The sequence below is a fragment of the Staurois parvus genome, unplaced genomic scaffold (assembly GCF_062004578.1).
Source record: "Staurois parvus isolate SC_StPar_1 unplaced genomic scaffold, SC_StPar_1.0 ptg000715l, whole genome shotgun sequence".
In the NCBI taxonomy this organism is placed as follows: Eukaryota; Metazoa; Chordata; class Amphibia; order Anura; family Ranidae; genus Staurois; species Staurois parvus.
This window is the reverse complement of record NW_028318511.1, coordinates 4,892,545-4,912,341: the sequence shown is the minus strand read 5'-3', so window position 1 is coordinate 4,912,341 and position 19,797 is coordinate 4,892,545. Positions and strand designations below refer to the sequence as shown.

At 44.5% G+C, this 19,797-nt stretch overlaps 1 protein-coding gene across 1 annotated transcript in view; it reads left to right on the top strand.

The window, feature by feature from the left end:
• Window positions 1-19,797, top strand: part of LOC149445623 (mucin-2-like) — a 166,342-nt gene that overhangs the window by 73,108 nt on the left and 73,437 nt on the right. Inside the window, exons 29-31 of the mRNA XM_089653541.1 lie at window positions 1,836-1,874; window positions 8,569-9,264; window positions 15,932-16,660. Of these exons, the coding sequence (XP_089509667.1) occupies window positions 1,836-1,874; window positions 8,569-9,264; window positions 15,932-16,660 (1,464 nt within the window). The remainder of the gene's footprint in view (window positions 1-1,835; window positions 1,875-8,568; window positions 9,265-15,931; window positions 16,661-19,797) is intronic.

The window sequence follows — 19,797 nt, the reverse complement described above, 5'->3', positions numbered from 1 at the left end:
GTTGCAGCAGAACAGAAATAAATTAGAAGTTTTTAAATGGCAACACTAATTCTGCTAACCCTGGTGACAGGGGATCCCCTCACTGGTGACCATGGTGACAGGGGATCCCCTCACTTTAGAGGGATTTCCTCTCATTTCCTGTTTTGGCTATACCAAGGCCTGCTGTATGACATCATGGGGCGCCGTGAAGCCTACCTGACAGGCCCCCAACACCAAAAATATTGAATGATATTTTCGCTAAAATGCCACAGCCATGGCAGAAATTCTACCTTCAAATAGGACCTGTTCAAGTAAATAGTGCTGCTCTGAAAGCGCCCCACAACCACGTGCAAAGCGCACGGTTGCAATGCATTAGTGTGTAAGAAATAATAAATGCACTTTTTTTTCAGGTAAAAAAATGTATGTTTATTATTTTTGTCTGCAGGAGTCTGCAGGTCTCCTGCAGTTCTGTCAGTATAGCTGCTTGCCTGTACGGGATATACGAGCAAGCAGATATACAGACAGGAAGAGTGAATGAACTACCACAGTTCTTCACAGCGCCATGGTAGTTCATTCTCATTCACAGAGGACTGTGAAAGAATGATGCAGCCGGATGGGTGGAGCTCTGCACATGTTTTTTTCAAAATTTGATGGCTAGCATGGGGGAGAAGATTCTGCTCTAGCTGTCAATGCGGGGAGCGGGGGCCGGTCTGATTGTAACATGTTACACCCTGAAAGGTGAAACTATCTTTTAAAGCAGGTGGTGAAGAGGCAATATGTCTCCTCACCACCTATCAAATACGTATCAAATGCTCTCTGAGGAACGATCCAAAAGCTGACTGCTCTTCAGGCAACAAAGCACATGTGAATATGCCCTTCATTTTTTTAGTTATTTTTTTTTAAATTTAATTGGTATACATTTTTTTTAGAATTGTATTATTTAATTATTTATATTTACAATTTTTTTAAACCTCCCTGTTGGGGGGCTTTGGTGAAATATCACGGGTCTAAACAGACCCCTGATGTCTCACATTTGAGAAAGAGAAAGGAACTGAGGACATAGATTCATCAGTCCCCTTCTCTGCAGCTCTGATCTGAGGCTTCCTGTTCATTCACAGACTGAAGCACAGTTTACTATGTTTTAGTGAGGGACGCAAGAGTGATCGTTACAGATCACTCACTGTGTGAATTCAGAAAAGGAAGGGATGGTTGTTTCCTCCTGAAATAACCCTCCTGTATGATCACTGTGGCTGCAGTGTGGTGAATGGGGGGGGGGGGGGGAGAGTACACAGGAGGACCAGACATCAGATACCAGAATTGATCTTTCTGCAGAGCACTTGGACAGAGAAAACTGGCAGCACTGCAGGGAAATTCACAAGAGCCACAAGGCAATACAGGTGTCTGGGCCCCCCTTTTGAACTGATGGGGTCCGAACCTGGTACAGGAGGGCCGGCTGTACTGCCTTATCAGTGGCCCTGTCTATACCACAAGCAGTGCAGGGGAAATCTCCCCATTGGGACACATGGCAAAAAAACTGACAGGGGTTATAACCCTCCCTTACTCTATCCAAAATGAAAAAATGTCTTACCTTTAATGCTACTTTAGGTTGTTCTTGGCATCATCCTTCTTATGGGATGGTACAGAGCTTTACAAAGCCCTCTCATATATACAAAAGTGGTACACTGTGTTTTATAGACATGTGAAAATGCCCCGTACAATGCAAAAATTATTTTTTTTAAATTGAGACATCAGTTCCATCTATCAATCAACAGCCAGTACAAACTATTTTGTGTTCTAATGATTCCAGTACTAGTATTAATATTGATCTAGCATATTGTTCTGGTCTGTCTTTTTAGCTACCACCACATCTACAACAAGCAGTTCCTCCTCAACGAGTAAGTTATTATGTTGAATAATTATTAAAAATCACCTGAACCAGCATATAAATATTATGATTTATCTTTTCCCTACTATTGCCATAACTGTTATGAGGGAACAGAGTGGTTACCGTATTCCAGGTCAGTAGCATTTCAATGACCATGCTCAACATTCATGAAAAATAAAATTACTGGCCTCAAGTTTAAAGTAACAAAGACCTCACCCAAAAACGCTGCTAGCAGAACGTAGAGGTGTTTGCACATAGCTGCAGCAGTTCTCATTGCCCTGATCTGCTCAAATGATGGACTATTTTGATTGGACAGCCTTTTCCCCTTACATGCATTTTTATTGGCCACTGATGGGCCAATAACCATGTGTGTGGCAGATCAGTGAGAACAAGCTCCAACACAATAAGACTTTTCCCACTTAAAACAACTCAGTATTTTGTTAGAGGCAATGGAATCTGCTGCAAGTATGTGCAGACACACTCCAGGTGTCCATTCTTTATACCTGCTACCAGCATTATTATTTTTCAAAGTAGCATTTACTTTAGGTACAGTTGTGGCCAAAATTATTCAACCCCCAATGCTGTAAAGGGGTTTAGGGACTATAGTGTACATTTGGAATTGTATTCAGAATCAAATCCTACAAGGACGTTGTAACTACCCAAATGCAACTAAAATGACATCAATTGTTTATGTAATACAGTAGTAAATGGTTCTTATGTGGTTTCTTCATTGCCACAATTATTCAACCCCTTAAAGACTACCACTCTGAAGAACAGAGGTTCATACAGGTGCTTTCCATCAGGTATTGAAAACACCTGTGGATGTCACCGAGCAGCAATCAAGCATAATAAGCACCAATTAGGCAGCTTTAAAATGACTGTGATACTCAGCTCCTTCTAGACATTTACTGGTGTGGTTACAAACATGGTGAAGGCAAGAGAATGGTCCAGGAAGACAAGAGAAGAGGTGATTTCTCTTCACAGGAAGGGCAATGGCTATAAGAAGATTGCAAAGATGTTAAACATACCAAGAGACACCTTAGGAAGCATCATTCGCAAATTCAAGGCAAAGGGCACTGTTGAAACGCTACCTGGTCGTGGCAGAAAGAAGATGCTGACTTCGACTGCTGTGCGCTACCTGAAGCGTAGAGTGGAGAGAAGTCCCCGTGTGACTGCTGAGGAACTGAGAAAAGATTTGTCAGATGTGGGTACAGAAGTTTCAGCCCAGACAATAAGACGCACACTGCGTAATGAAGGCCTCCGTGCCAGAACTCCCAGGCGTACCCCCTTGCTGTCTCCAAAGAATAAGAAGAGTCGACTGCAGTATGCCAAAAGCCATGTGGACAAACCACAAAAGTTGTGGGATAGTGTTCTGTGGACTGATGAAACAAAATTAGAACTGTTTGGGCCCATGGATCAACGCTATGTTTGGAGGAGGAAGAACAAGGCCTATGATGAAAAGAACACCTTGCCTACTGTGAAGCATGGTGGAGGGTCAATCATGCTTTGGGGCTGTTTTGCTTCTGCAGGTACAGGGAAGCTTCAGCGTGTGCAAGGTACCATGAATTCTCTTCAGTACCAGGAGATATTGGATGGAAACGTGATGCAGTCCGTCACACACCTGAGGCTTGGGAGACGTTGGACCTTTCAACAGGACAATGATCCCAAGCATACCTCCAAGTCCACTAGAGCATGGTTGCAGAGGAAAGGCTGGAACATTTTGGAGTGGCCATCGCAGTCACCAGACTTAAATCCGATTGAGAACCTCTGGTGGGACTTAAAGAAAGCAGTTGCAGTGCGCAAGCCTAAGAATGTGACTGAACTGGAGGCCTTTGCCCATGAAGAATGGGCGAAGATACCCGTAGATCGCTGCAAGACACTTGTGTCAAGCTATGCTTCACGTTTAAAAGCTGTTATAACTGTAAAAGGATGCTGTACTAAGTACTAAGATTGAATGTCACTTGGGGGTTGAATAAAACTGATAATGCTGTGAGCACAGAAAAGACATTTGTGGTTATTTCATTATAACTGTTATGTTATATTTGTCTGATCTACAAGTGCCTCTTTAATGTAAATGTAAGCAAGATGACTGAATGATCAAAAGCAATGTCAAACTGGCCAAAACACTCAATTTCAGTGGGGGTTGAATAATTTTGGCCACAACTGTATTTATTTGAAAATTCTTTTTATTGTCTTTAACATATAAACAACAACATACACAATACAACAAGAAAGCATACGGTGTACAAGGCACAGATCTTACTGGCCACCAGTGATAACTAACTATGCCATACAACTAATACAACTATAGTCTCCTAGCTACCCCCTCCAGCCTGTGCAACTTTCCTCCCCCAGCCCCAGGAGACAAACCGGAATAGTCAATGGAATTGGAAGGGCATTCAGCTCATTATGAGTACGGGCGACCCCTTGCCAAATCTCTTGTATCATCAAGCAGTGCCAGAAAACATTGTCAAGTCAAAGTCAGCTGGGGAGGATGTAGAACACCAGCACTCTGCTAAACCAGAGCTGTAAATATTAGCTAGTTTAGCCAGGGTCTAAATGATTCTATGGAGCAGTTTAAATTGGATGAGGTGGTCCCTAGCCGACACCAGAGTGCTGAAAGGGTAATCCCACATGTCATCCCAATCATCAGCTTGAAAGTTGGGAATCAGAGGTGTCCACTGTTCCCTGCATTTATTTTTGGTCTTACAGTAAACAATTACTTCTAGGCATCAGACAATTGTTGACATGGAATCTTGACACATACTTTAGGTATTTAAAGATTAAGATTATGATCTGACTCATAACAATAAAACTGTCCCCACTGTGGCTCAGTAACTTCTTTGTACCCTTTCCACAGCCTTTTGGTACTCCTACAGTACTTACTGGTGCCTGGCCATCTCAGCTTTCTAGCAGTACTGGCTCCCGTTGCATCTATGACTGGTTTGACCATCTAAGCTTCCTTCATTCCTTTAGGATGGAGAGTAGGTTTCAGGCTGGAAAAGTGGAGGAGATTAGTGAAAACCTGTTTATTAATCTCCTTTGTGGTGAATAACAGCAGTGCTCAGTCTTGAGGGGGATGGGGAATACTGTATCCCTGTATGCACCACAGAGAATAAGCCCCATGGGGTCTATTTAGACCTGTCATAATCTCACAATGCTGCCTGGAAGGGTGAAATTCTGGTGCTTTGGTTTTGTAAGATGACAGGGTGGGGGTTGACTGTGGAGGGGGAGGGTAGGATCGCATAGTAAAAATGTTAGGTGCACATGCTTTAAGGGCTTGAAAATAGGGGTGCCCTCTTCCCTTGATGCCCTAAGTACTTATTGTGCTTATTAATCCAGCCCTTTGTAAGAGTTATCATTGCTGACCTCCTTCTGAATATGCTAGATGCCTGGCTATTATGCTAACATTGCTTCAGCAATTCTGCATTGTTGACCAAGAAAAACTGTGCAGATCAAGAACCAAACATCTAAAATAACAACTTAATTTTAATTGGTTACATATACATAGTTACATAGTTAGTCTAGCTAAAAAAAAGACATCCAGTTCAACCATAAACAAAAAGTTATAATCCTTTACCCACAGTTGATCCAGAGGAAGGCAAAAAACTCAGCAAAGCATGATACAATTTGCTCCTGCAGGGGAAAAAATTCCTTCTTGATTTCCCCGAGAAGCAATCAATATTCCCTGGATCAACTTTTCCTATAAATGTTAGTATCCAGTTATATTCTGCGTATCTAGGAAAGAATCCAGGCCTTTTTTAAAGCAATCCACTGAGTTGGCTAGAACCAACTCTTGAGGGAGTTTATTCTACATTTTCACAGCACTTAATGCGAAGAAACCTTTCTGTATTTAGAGATGAAATCTCTTTTCCTCCAAATGTAAAGAGTGCCCCCTTGTCCTCTGTGATGACCTCAGGGTGAATAACTCTACACCGAGTTCCCTATATGAGCCACTGATGTATTTATACATGTTGATCATATCCCCCCTTAATCTCCTCTTCTCAAGAGAGAATAAATTCAGTTCCTCTAATATTTTCTCATAGCTGAGCTCCTCCATGCCTCTTATCAGTTTGGTTGCCCTTCTCTGCACTTTCTCCAGTTCCCCAATGTTCTTTTTGTGAATTGGTGCCAAAAACTGAACTGCATATTCCAGATGAGGTTTGGTTGTAAAGGCATAGTTTTTTTTTACCTTATTGCATTCTCTGCATTAAGGTAAAAAACCTTCCATGATTAGCACACTCCAGCCCCACCTCCCTATATAATTACCTACAACTTCTTTTGACCTAGCACTGCTCTATTTTCCATTTTCTATATATTTTTTTAATAGTTTTGCATTAGAAAGCCAGTTTAGTTCTTATGGTTTTTTTCCTTCTTAAGAAGGACGATTAGATATTTTTTGTATTGTTTTATGATAATATATTTTTTTTTCATATTCAACATTTTTTTTAAATTTCTGAATAAACATACAAATACAACCAAGCACTTCAGAAAGATTTATAGCTGGTCTCAGCCTCCCCAGCTTGTCCAGAGCTGGATTTGATAGCACACCAAATTTGGGTCCACTCCTGTGATTCCAGTTGTATGCCCAAGTCTTTCTCCCAGGCATTTACATAGAAAAATGGCGTGAAAGTGAGGCTAGATATAAAAGTGGCATACAGAAGTTAAAATAGGCCCAGAGAATGTGGGTCCTTGAAACACTTGAATTTAAAATGGGTAAAGCCTAGCCTGTCACCCTGTAACTTCAGTGGGGAGGAAATATAATGTTTAAATTGTAGATAGCAGACCAGCGCAGACGAGAGAAGTTGATAAGAGATAAGATAAATCTGTAAAGGTTTGTATACCATTGGTGGTTATCAAAGAGTGAAAATGGGTCAGTTTCCAGACAAACCTATGCCTGAAAGCCTGTGGTGATCCAAAACTGGATGGCTAGGCCGGATTGTGTAGGAAAGGCAATAACGGTAGGTCCAGGGACAGCAGTCCACCTGGAACACTTAAGGTCCTCCCAAATCCAAACAGAGTGATGAGAAACAGGATTGGAGACTGAAGCTCTGTCTCATGGATGCAACCATAGTAGATTATAAATAGATAACGGAGTACAGTCCTCTGCCTCTAGATAAACCCACAAAGGGGTGTCATTACTAGTGTAGTATTTCGTTAATTGGGAGATTTTTGCTGCCTGAAGGTACTTTTGAACATTTGGGACTCCCAAGCCTCTGCGGGGATGGGTCTGAAACAAGATCTGCTTCAAGACTCAGGGCCTGTGATGTCGCAATATGAAATGCATTGCTTGTTGTTGAATGTCAGTCATGGTGGAGGTAGGTATCTGAACTGGCAAAACCCAAAATAAGTATAGTAGTTTAGCCAGGTAGTCATTTTCATAGCTGCTATATGGCCCAACCAAAAAGGGTATGAGAAAACCAGGTGCATAAGTACTGTTTAAATTTGGAAAGAACAGGGCTTCGTAAAGGGTGAAAAATGAGTTTGTTAGATTTATCCATAATTTATAGTACACACTATCATTTTTTTTGTTAAACCCAGCAGGTTGAATGAAAAAAAAAATAACTGAAGATCTTGGGAGGAGCTTCCTGTACTAACTATCCGATGTTAGTACAGTGACTTCCCCCTAGCTATTGTGCTCTGACAGGGGAACTGCCCCCCTGCCAGAAAACACTGACCAGCGCTCTCAGCCACTGGCTGTGGTAGCTGATTAGAAGTCACTCAGCAGAGTCATGCTCCTTTGACACAAGCCAGCGTGCCTGCCGTTCACATTGGTCAAATGTCGTCTGGTTTCTTTTGAACCAGCCGATACTGCCCGATATTCTGTATTGCTAAAGAAAGACTTTGCTCCATTCTTTGTACAGTCTGCTACACAGTTCTACTAATAGAACCCACAGATCCACTTAGAGAAAGCTGTCCAAAACTGTCAATATTTCAATTTGGAGTATCCCACTATACAGTATCCCTTCCCTATCCCAGTTCTAAATAAAAACACAAAGACTGACCATTAGAGTAACGCGTGGAAGTTGTGTGCACCTGGCTATAGGAAATACTGTGTGCATGGCTGTGGGTGAGGATTTGGGGGAAAGCCTGGGCAAGATACTAGTGGCTCCTATAGGGGAAGTACTACACTTGTGCTGTTGGTTTTGTTATTATAACCTTTTATATGGAAGGATTCTGCTAGTATTCTGGGATGTTTATTTCTGTACTGCTTGGACCAAGAAGAAGGAAACACCTACAATATTTGTCCTTAAAATGTAAAAGTTAGAGCAAATCAAAAAGTATCACAGAGTGCTAGGTTGTTGCAAGTCCACTAATATGACTACAATCACCTCAACCTATACATGCAATATAAACTACATTTTAGTATCATTAAATATAGAAATGACCCAAAAAACAATTATGCTTTGAAACCCAACACACAATTTGATGCAGGTCTTGGACACCCTACAACAATCTTTGCTCATCATTATACCTAATAAACAGACACATCAATAAACACTGGTCAAGCAATAAAACCCAAGGTTATGCTATTTTTTCACATACCCAGATAACATGGATAAGTAAGGTTAGCACTATAAAGGGTAGAAACCAGCATGAATGCCCTATGTACTAAAACATTAGAGCATGTGATAATCAAACACATATTTTGAATAAATAGTGTAGATTTTGTTTGAATGATTTATATGTTTTCTTCTGCACAGCTTGTATTTCTGAAATTGTATGCAAATGGACTGAGTGGTTTGATGTCAGCAAGCCAGAAGATGGTCCAAACAGTGGCGATTTTGAAACCTACGATAAGATAAGAAAATATCATGAATTCTGCAACGTGCCTACACAGATTCAGTGCAGAGAAGTTGACAACCCTGAAGTCAGCTTAGAAGATTTTAAACAGACTGTTCATTGCAATGTATCGTATGGGCTAATCTGCCTGAACAGTGAACAAAATCCATTTGAAACCCAATGGCAGAAGTGCTACAACTATGAGGTTCGAATGGACTGCTGTGAACCTAGATGTGTCTATTCAACAACTCCAACTACTACGACTACTACTACCACCACTCCTACCACCACAACTCCTACTACAACACCTACCACCACAACTCCTACTACCACCACTCCTACTACTACAACTCCTACCACCACTACCCCTACCACTACAACTCCTACTACCACCACTCCTACTACTACAACCCCTACCACTACAACTCCTACCACCACTACCCCTACCACTACAACTCCTACTACCACCACTCCTACTACTACAACTCCTACCACCACAACTTCTATCACCACAACTCCTACTACTACAACTCCTACCACTACCACTTCTACTACTACAACTTCTACCACCACCACTACACCTACAACTACTGGAACAACAACTTCTATGACTACAGGTGAGTAAACTTTGTATTTTAAGTTGTATCAGTAAATTAAAAAAAAATAAGCAAACACACATTTTGTCATGTAAAAAAACTAGCAACAAAAGCAGCAAAATATGCAGTAAAAAAATGTGCAAACTACAACATGCCAAAATGTCCCATGAGCTACTTTTCCTCATGTAGGGCAGCCCATTGAAATCATGTGTAGTGGGAAAAACAAACCAATAAACATGCACTCCCACTACACTATGCTTTAATGGGGCCTGAATGTGGAATTGGCGAGTTCCTGCTACGCGGACATGTGATCAGGGCCTGCCAACTGAGTGTCTCCATCCTCTCCTTCCTATGTACTTGTATAAAGATGTCCATACACAATGCAATCTGATTGTAGATTAAAGTAGAATTTCCCTTAGATTTACCAGAACTATGGCGTAGGAGGATTTACCTGAACTATTTATTCAATTTGTAACAAATCAGACAGGCCCTTGTACTACATAGCTGATGGTAGATCTAAAAGAAATTACACAGTCAGACTGCATAGTGTATGGGCACCTTAAAAAGGAAGAAGTAGGAAAGTGGGTGGAAATAAAACAAGAGGTGGTATAGTAATGCGGAAGTGTGGTCTAAACAGGTAAACATGCCCTATTCTATGATGCATTAAGGCAGTGTATGATAGGATAGGAAGCTTACTGGAATATCACATAACCTACAGGAAAGGATGGAATCAGAAAGCTTTTTTTAAATTTAAAAAAGAAAGATGCCAATGGCTGCCTCAGTCAATCAGGAGTGAGAGTCCCTGGACAACCGAGGCTCTATTGCACACCAATGGTTCAAGAGGGTGATCAGGTAAGTGTTATGTGGGACTGGGGGGCTGCTACACACAGAAGGTTTTTAACTTCAAGGATAGAAAGCATGAAGGTAAAAACCCTTAAGACTTTAGAACCACTGTAACAGGGTAACTAATTAAAGGAATAGTTCACCTTTACCAAAAGGCTGCCTATGCAGATAAGGGGTGTCTGTAGATAAAAACGAATTGTGCATCTCTGACTAAAGTTGAATATTGCCCTTGCTATAAGTGTAGGCTATTTACACACCTCCTGAAGCCTGACTAGAAAACTCCCAGGGCATGCATGCTGGGAGCTGTTACTTATATTCTGCGATCACATGAGCTCACAATCCTTCGCAGAGTAAATTGCACCACTCCAGAGTAGAGGCAGACTTACCTCCCCTGGCACCTGCTGCCAAGAGGCCTCAGGTGGGAGACCTGAGAGCCTGAAACTGAAACTAAAGAGTGACCCTGGTTCTTCTAAAGTTGACTGAGGGGGAATCCACTTAGGATCTGTCTGGTATCACTGAAAGGGGCTGCCAGATGCTCATCAAAGGCCTTGTGAGTACAGACATCTGTGGGATCTCAGGGACTAGTGCTGTTTACCCCCCATCTGCTGTCCTGTAGTCAGCTAAGGGTCCAGCTAAAGAGATCACTGGCTAGTAATCCAAAGAGCTCTGTCCATCTGCCACTTTCTGCAAAGGACTTTGCTCAGTTTCTACTGCTACTACACTGCCAATACAGGAGAAGTCTGCCATTTGCTCCCAGCAAAGACTTAACCGAAGGCTTTCTCACAGAACAGTGTCCTCAGTTGTGAATAGATTTGTTTTGTTATATCCTGCTAAAGTCCCCTAACCCTATCCAAGTTCCTCTAAAATAAAACTACAAAACAATACCCATTCACTATGGAGACCCTCTATATTTACAATGTCTTTTCCTCCCCAGCCTTATTTCCCCTGACCTGCCCCTTTCATTCATTAGGATTTCAGTTCTTCTAATCACTGAGTCTCAGCTTCAAGTGGGCATTAGTAGGGCGGTCTGCATGTTTATGCAGCTTGCCTAGGTACACTTACTCCACACTGAGATCCACCCATCAAGACATGATATTTGCATAACTCTTCCCAAGAGCCAGCACACTGCTTGTATCAGTGCTGAAGGCTCTTGAGAAGAGTATTGAGACAGAGTGCTGTGATGTTTCCGGTAAGCTATGTACAGTATTCTGCTGACCCTACCACCAGTCCTGATCTGTCTGCATTGCATAGAGTAAGGTATTAATATTATTATTATACAGTATTTATATAGCGCCAAAGGGTTTGCTCAGCGCTGTACAATAGCAAGGGGGACAGAACATGAGACAAGACAGAAACAATACAATACACGAGGGGTTCGAGGGCCCTGCTCTTTCGAGCTTACAATCTAGGAGGGAGGGGAAAGTGGTACAGGAGGAAATGGCTGTGGGGAATGAAGTGGTGGAAGGAGTGGAGGAGGTCAGCTGTTAGGTGAGGGTGGGGTAGGCTTCCCTGAAGAGGTGGGTCTTCAGGGTGCACCTGAAGGTGATGAGGGTAGGTGACAGTCTGATGGATTGGGGTAGGGAATTCCAGAGTATGGGGGAAGTCCTGGAGAAATTCTGCAATCGGGCGTGGGAGGAGGAGACCAGGGAGCTAGAGAGTAGGAGGTCCTGTGAGGAGCGAAGGGCACAAGTAGGGTACTATTTGGGTATAAGGTCGGTTATGTAGTTTGGGGCGGTGTTGTGAATGGCTTTGTAGGTCAGGGTTAGCAGTTCGAATTTGATGCGCTGGGCAATCGGGAGCCAGTAAAGGGATTGGCACAGGGGGGTGGCAGATGTGGAGCGGTTGGTGAGGTGGATGAGTCTCGCCGCTGAGTTCAGGATCGACTGGAGTGGGGATAGCGTTCGGTTGGGTAGGCCAGTGAGAAGGGAGTTGCAATAGTCCAGGCGTGAGATGATGAGGGAGTGTACGAGTTGTTTAGTAGTGTCTGGGGTGAGGAATGTACGTATCTTGGAGATTTTGCGGAGATGGAGCCTGCATGATCTTGATAGCAATTGGACGTGGGGTAGGAAGGAGAGGTGTGAGTCCAGGGTGACACCCAGGACTTTGGCATGTGGAGTGGGAGTGATGGTGGCGTTGTTAGTAGTGATGGAGAGGATGGGGGGAGGGTGCGGGGGGGGGGGGGAGACCAGGATCTCGGTTTTGGACAGGTTAAGTTTGAGGAAATGGAGCGACATCCAGTCTGATATGTCATTCAGGAGGTGGGCGATGCGGGCAGAGAGTGAGGGGGTGAGGTAGGGGGTGGAGAGGTAAATTTGTGTGTCGTCGGCATAGAGGTGGTAATTGAAGCCGTGGGAGTGTATTAGTTTGCCAAGGGAGGAGGTGTAGATGGAGAAGAGGAAGGGTCCAAGGACAGAGCCTTGGGGGACTCCGACAGAGAGGGGGAGGGAGGGGGAGGTGGCAGTGTTATAGGTGACGCTGAAGGAGCGTTGGGAAAGGTTGGAGGAGAACCAAGAGAGAGCAGCGTCCCTGATGCCAAGGGAGTGAAGTTTAGTAAGGAGGAGAGGGTGGTCGACAGTGTCGAAGGCCGCGGAGAGGTCAAGAAGCAGGAGGACAGAATAGTGGCCATTAGCTTTAGCGGTTAGTAGATCGTTGGTGATTTTAAGTAGGGCGGTTTCGGTGGAGTGCAGGGGACGGAAGCCAGACTGTAGAGGGTCAAGGAGGTTGTTATCAGTGAGGTGGGCGCTTAGGCGATTGTAGGCCAGGCACTCAAGGAGCTTGGAAGTGAAGGGCAGCAGGGAGATGGGTCTAAGGTTGTTAAGGTCAGTGGGGTCAAGGGAGGGTTTTTTGAGTATGGGGGTGATGTGTGCGTGCTTTTGGGGGGAGGGGAAAGTGCCAGTGGAGAGGGAGAGATTGAAGATGTGGGTGAGCGAATGATGGAGGAGGGTGACTGGAGGAGCTGTTAGGGGATAGGGTCCAGGGGGGCAGGTGGTGAGGCGGGCTTCAGTGAAGACCTTAAAGACCTCCTCAGGGGTAGTTGGGCTGAAGGAGTGGAGTGTAGGGGAGGTGATAGTGTGTGGGGGGTTAGGCATAGCGGGGGGTAGTGCGGCTATGAGGTTGGAGGAGGGGAGGGTAGAGGGGTTGTAGGAGGGCGGGAGGCTGGGTGGAGAGGTAGATTGTGAGTTGACAATGTCCTTACAGATTGCGTCAATCTTGTTTTGGAAATGATTGGCAATCTCGTTGGCGGTGAGTGAGGTGCTGAGTGGAGGTGGGGGGGGGGGGGGGACAGCAGGGATTTGAAAGTGGAGAAGAGCCGATGAGGACAGGTGGAGAGGGTGTTGATAAGGGTTACGAAATAGGCTTGCTTGGTGGCGTGGAGGGAGGTGGTGTAGGTGACGAAGGTGGCTTTGTAGAGGGAGAATGCGCAATGGGATCTGGTTTTGCGTCATAAGCGCTCAGCGCGCGTCTGCTTTGTTTGAGACTTTTTGTACGGTCGTTTTGCCAGGGTTGAAGCTGTTGGGGTCTGATGTTACGTGTGGTTAGGGGTGCCAGGGAGTCGAGGGCAGCCGGCAGTGAGTTGTTGTACGCAGTAGTGGCCAGGTCAGGGCATGACAGAGGGAGGATACTGGCCTACAGACGGTCAGCTGCCGGGTGGAGATGGGTCGGGTTCAGATTGCGGAGGTTGCGGGTGATGGTTAGACGCTTTGGGGGGGAGTTAAGGGAGGGGGAGATGGAGAATGTGATGAGGTGGTGGTCAGAGAGGGGGAAGGGGGTGTTAGTGAAGTCGTGGGGGCTGCAGAGGTGGGAGAAAACGAGGTCCAGGGTGTTTCCATTGGTGTGGGTGGAGGACTGTGTGTGCTGTGTGAGCGCGAAGGAGGAGGTTAGGAGGAGGAGTTGGGAAGTAGCTGGGCTGTTGGCGTTGATGGGGATATTGAAGTCACCTAGGAGGATGGTCGGTAGCTTGGAGGAGAGGAAGAAGGGAAGCCAGGCGGCAAAGTCGTCAAGGAAGGGGGATGCGGAACCAGGAGGCCGATAGATTACCACAATCCTCAGGGGGGTGGGAGAGAAGAGCTGGATGCAGTGGGCCTCAAAAGGAAGAGAAGGATAGGGAGGGGGGGTTAGGAAGGACCTGGAAGGTGCTCAGCGGTGGCAGGAGCATACTGACCCCACCGCCTCTGCGGCCGCTCGGTCTGGGTGAGTGGGTCCTGACGAGGCCTCCATAGGAGAGGGCTGCAGGGGAGGTGGAGTCAGTGGCTTGGATTCAGGTTTCAGTGACCGCTAGGAAGTTGAGGGAGTGGGAGACAAAGAGGTCGTGGATGGCGGTGAGCTTGTTGCAAACCGAGCGGGCGTTCAGGAGTGCAATCGAGAGAGGAGGGGAGGAGGGGGACAGACACGAGGTTGAGGGGGTTGCGGTGGCTGGCGGGCGTAGGGGAGTGCCGAGAGGGGGAGTGGGGAGATGGGGGGCCAGGGTTCGGGGAGATGTCTCCGGCGGTTAGGAGAAGGAGGAAGGTGGCATGGGAACGGGATGTGCAGGAGCGTGTGGGTCTGTTGGTGGTGGCGTGTGGGTCGGCGGGGGAGTGGAGTATCAGGAGGAGGTGGTGAGAGCCGTAGAGGGGGGAAGTAAGAAGTGAGGGTGCAATGTAGAGCTGTTTTGGGGGAGTAGGGGGGTGGAGAGAGGCAAAGTTGGGAATGGAGGAGAGGAGAACGAGGAGGAGGAGTGCAGGTGGCATGCTAGGGTGAGCAGAGTGCTGGTCGGGTCGGAGAGGAGGGAGGTTTCAGTCAGGACGTGAGGATGGGGAGGATCCGTTATGCCATGTCGGAGTTCATCGGTGTCCAATCGTAGGAGGGGAATGGGATTGGTGGGCGGCTGTGGCCGCAGCTGGCTGGTTGGAGTCTGTGGGTGCTGTAGGCCGGCGTCCGTGGGTGTTGTGGCACGGCATCCGTGGGTACAGTGGTGCGGCAGCTGGACGAGCCGTGGGACGCGGTGATTGGAGGTGTTGTAGGCCCAGTGTCAGGGGGTGCTGGAGGCCCGGCGTCGGGAGGCGTTGAGGGCTCGGCTTCGGGAGGTGATGAGGGCCCGGTGTCAGAAGGTGTCGAGGGCCTGGCAACAGGAGGTGTTGAGGGCCCAGCGTCAGGAGTAGCTGAAGACCCGGTGTCAGGAGGTGCAGAGGGCTCGGCGACAGGAGGTGCTGAAGGCCCGGTGTAGAGATTCAATAACTGGGTCTAAGGTAAGGTATGCCATAAAGGATGGAAAGGTTTTATGTAAACATTTACAATTTCTTTTAGAATGTGTTTTCAAAAGAACAATTGCAATAATGTAGAAATTGGATGAAAAGATTAGGGTAACATAACACTTTTGGTAGTTAGATTTTGCACCATTTATAGAAATTCTTCATCTTGTAAAATAGAAAATGAGTTACAATATACGAACTACATATCACTGGCTGTACAAGGAGTCAAAACAGAGGAAAGAATGCATACAATACAGGAAGAAACCTTAAAACAGATCCAGTAAACATAGTTCTAGAATCACTGTGACTATACTTGTCTATGGCGATAACTTGGTAGCAGAGTTGGAGTAGATAGCATGTTAATCCTTTCTCCCTTTTGTATGAATTTATGGTGTGTGGTAAGAGTGGAAGGAAGGTAAAAAAAATTACATGGGATCTACTGAGTATAGGGACAGGTGAGTCCAGAGTAAGTCAAAGAAAGACCGATCTGTTTTATAAACAACCTTTCTCCTCATCTCTATAATATCTAGGCCAGTTTATGCAGAAACTACATGATGTACAATGTTCAGTAATATAAAGGCACAACTGTTATTACATAATTATGATTTGTGTTTCAGACTGTGATTATTGGACAACTGCAGCAAGAGTAACTGTAGTTAAGAGCAACTGCACATGGTCAGAGTGGTTTGATGTGAGTTACCCGAAATATGAACCAAATGGAGGGGATTATGAGACTTATGAGAACATCAGAAATGCTGGTTTTGAAGTGTGTACGAATCCAGAGGATATTTCCTGCAGAGCAGACAGATTCCCAGATATACCACTGGAAGAGGTGGGGCAGAAAGTGACCTGTGATGTATCCACGGGCCTTGTGTGTAACAATAAAGACCAGACTGGATTCATGCCAGTGTGCTACAATTATCAGATCAAAGTCTACTGCTGTGTCGAAGTTGTGTTACCTGGCTCAACTGACATACCTAATATGCCTACTATACCTGAATGGTGTAAATCAACCCCGCTACCCACTACAACTCAAAGTACAACAACAGCAACAACAACAACAACAACAACTGTGTCTACAGCACCAACCACCACTGCAACAGAGACAACTACTACAACAACGACACCACCTACAACTACTACTACTACAACACCTACAACTACTACTATAACAACTACACCACCTACAACTACTACAACAACACCACCTACAACTACTACACCACCTACAACCACTACTACAACGCCTACAACTACGATTACTACAACTGAAAGTACAACATCCACATCCACCCTATCAAGCACCACAGTGACCCCAACAACCGTTACTACTTCTCAAACAACAGGTAAGTTCCGATTTTGCAGCCTTTTCAGGATTTTTGAAAAAGTGAAATGTGGCTCAAACAGCAATACACTTTCCATTAGTGGTTTCTGTACAAAACATTTTTGTGTATGTGTACTGCAAGTAGAAATTTTGAGGAAACATATAGATATAATGGTTTAACTACTATACTTTAAGGTTTCTCAGTCTGCAGTGATCAATGTATAAACTTTCAAACAGCAAAAATTACAGTATGCTTACCGCATCTACACTTTCACAAGAGAAGTAACCAGTGGGGAAGTATGGGGGCTGTTGTACTCCATGTTTTCCTCCTGACATCATGTACAATTCAAACTACCAACGTTACTGCTTGTTGTTGATCTGTGTCCTGTATGTACATATTTAGGTATGTATAGACAATAGGAAGCCATGCCGCTTCTTAAAGCTATTCTGAAGGGGCATAGATGGGGTCCAGTGAGGGCTTTTTAAGTATGGGGGTGACTAGTGCATGTTTTAAAGACTTGGGGAAGATGCCAGAAGAGAGGGAGAGATTGAAGATGTGAGCTAGTGACTGTAGGATAGAGCCAGATGGTGATCATAACATTTGTGAGAGAACAGGGTCCAGGGAGCAAGTGGTTAAGTGGGCATTAGAAAAAAAGTTTAGCAATTATGTCTATAGTAGCGTGGTTGAATGAGGGAAGCAATGAGTGTACCTGTAGACATGGAATGATAAGTAGGGGTGATATCTGTACAGTGGAAATCTCATCACAAATTATATCAATCTTATTTTTGAAGTGATTGGCAATCTCCCGGGCAGTGATTGAGGTAGTGGGTGGAGGCAGTGGAGGACAGAGTAGAGAGTTGAAGGTAGAGAAAAGTTGATGGGGACTGGATGAGAACATGTTAATGAGAGTGATAAAATAGGTCTGCTTGACAGTGTGAAGGCAGGAATAGTATTTTTGAAGGGCAGATCTATATTGGTTGAAATTTTTGAGAAATAAATTGCACCACAGGCATTCAAGAGCATGGCTAAATTTTTAAGACTTCTGGTGTTATCTGTTTGCCAAGGTTGTAGGGGTTGGGACATGATTCTGTGTGTAGTGAGGGGGGCAATTTTGTCTAGGGCGGAGGACAGTGAACTATTGTAGACAGGAGGGGTAGGTTGGGGCAGAACAGGGGCGAGATTTTGTCATAGAGTTGGCCATTAGCAGAGTAGAGAAGAGAAAGGTTATGGTGGTAGAGGTTTCTGTGAGTAACTGCTAGGTGGTTGGAGGGAGAGTAGGTAGAAGACAGAAAGAGAGAGAAGCTAATAAGGTAGTGATCAGAGTGAGGGAAAGCATTGTTGGTGAGGTTGCAGGGAGTGCATTGGCAGAAGAAAACAAGGTCAAGGGTGTTGCCATCAGAGTTAGTAGAAGCATGTATCCACTGTTTCAGGTCGAAAAAGAAGGTTACACTGGGGAATATAGATGTAGCAAGAGTGTTAGCATTAATAGGGATGTTGGAGTCTCCAGGAATGATCGTGGGAATTTCAGAAGAGAGAAAGTATGGCAACCAGGCAGAGAAGTTATCAAGGAAGGTTGATACTGGTCCAAGGGGCCAGTGGATCACAGCAATTCTTAAACTGGAGAAAATAGACAAATGCAATGTGCCTCAAATGAGGAGAGAGACAGGGAGGGAGGAGAGTGAAGTACCTGAAAGATGATATGTGGGGATAGAAGGATTTACACTCTACCTCCCTGATGTCCACTGGGTCTGCGGGAGTGAGTACAATATATATGTATGGCTGGCTTTGTACATTAAGAAAAAAAGTTTTTTTCCCCTAAAAAATAAATGAGTGCAGTTTTATATTGTTTTGGCTTCTTTTATGCAAATAGTGAATGTGGTGAAAATTCACTTTGCACAGAAAACTCAATCACGTGTAAGGAAAAAAACAACAGTATTTTTGCTTGCACATGATTACATGATGGAAGTCAGCAGAGCTTCAACTCATCCACTAAGGTAAGGGGAAATTCCCATGCAAAATAAAAAAACCTATCTGTCTTTAAGCCCTCTGTGTCTGAGGGGAAGGGGGGAAAGCTGTGGCAGGTAGGAAGTTCAGAAACCAAGAGGTACCTGCTTATACCTTCAACAGCCTCGTAAATCTTTTCATTATAGCCAATTTTCAATCTGTTCCAAAATGTTGCCGCTTCCTAATTTTTGCACATTCTTATTGGCCATTGTGACTTCCAATCATACTGGTAGACCAGCAGGAGTGTGTGGGGGCAGGACTTAGCAGTGAGCTCTGACACTGCCAGAAAGCACTGGAGCTATGTCTGTCATGGTGGTCCAGCATTTAGTCTTGAAAGGGGAGAAGCTAACCTTTTTTTTAAATGCATATGTTTTTTTTTTCCAAAAAGTATTTTATTGAAAGAGGAAATGCATATCAAGACATTTACAGATACGGTTCACAGTCCACGCATAGACATAGTACATATCCTCCCGTATTGCAGACGGGTCATATGTTGTAGGTTTAAAGTGTGATACATCTCAAGGCAAAATAGCACAATATAGCAAATGAATATTACATACCAGCAGATATAATGATTATATTAGGTAAGATAAAATAAGTATAATGAACAATGATCCAATGAGTAGGGAGTTCTCAAGGAAAGGGACCGTGGGGTGTAGGGTAAGAATAACATCGGAAGGCGTGTACGCCATGTGTTTCCGTATCTGGAAAGTGTAGGTTACTTAAAAATAGTCACACCTGTGTGCAAGTAGATAAATTATACAAATAGTGCCACACTCCCTGATTATATGCTCAATATGCACCTGAAAACAGATGCGTTATTACTGTGAATACAATATATTATAATAAATTATAAATTGTGAATAAAATTACCAAACCATATTGACTGTGCTCATAACCACTGTGCAAATCAAATTATAAACTATTCAATAACCCGCATATCAATAACCCGCATATCAATATAATATAAGGAAAAAAAAGTCCTCTTTAAATTCAGAAGCTCCAACTCCAGTATCTGGCTGCAATTGATCTATACAGTATATAATATTCCACCTGGGGTCTCTCCAGTAGAATGATCCCTGTATAGGGTATGGATGGATGAATATCTCCCTTTTCCCCTCCAGGGGTCTCCTCCTTCCTTTAAAATCCTCTCT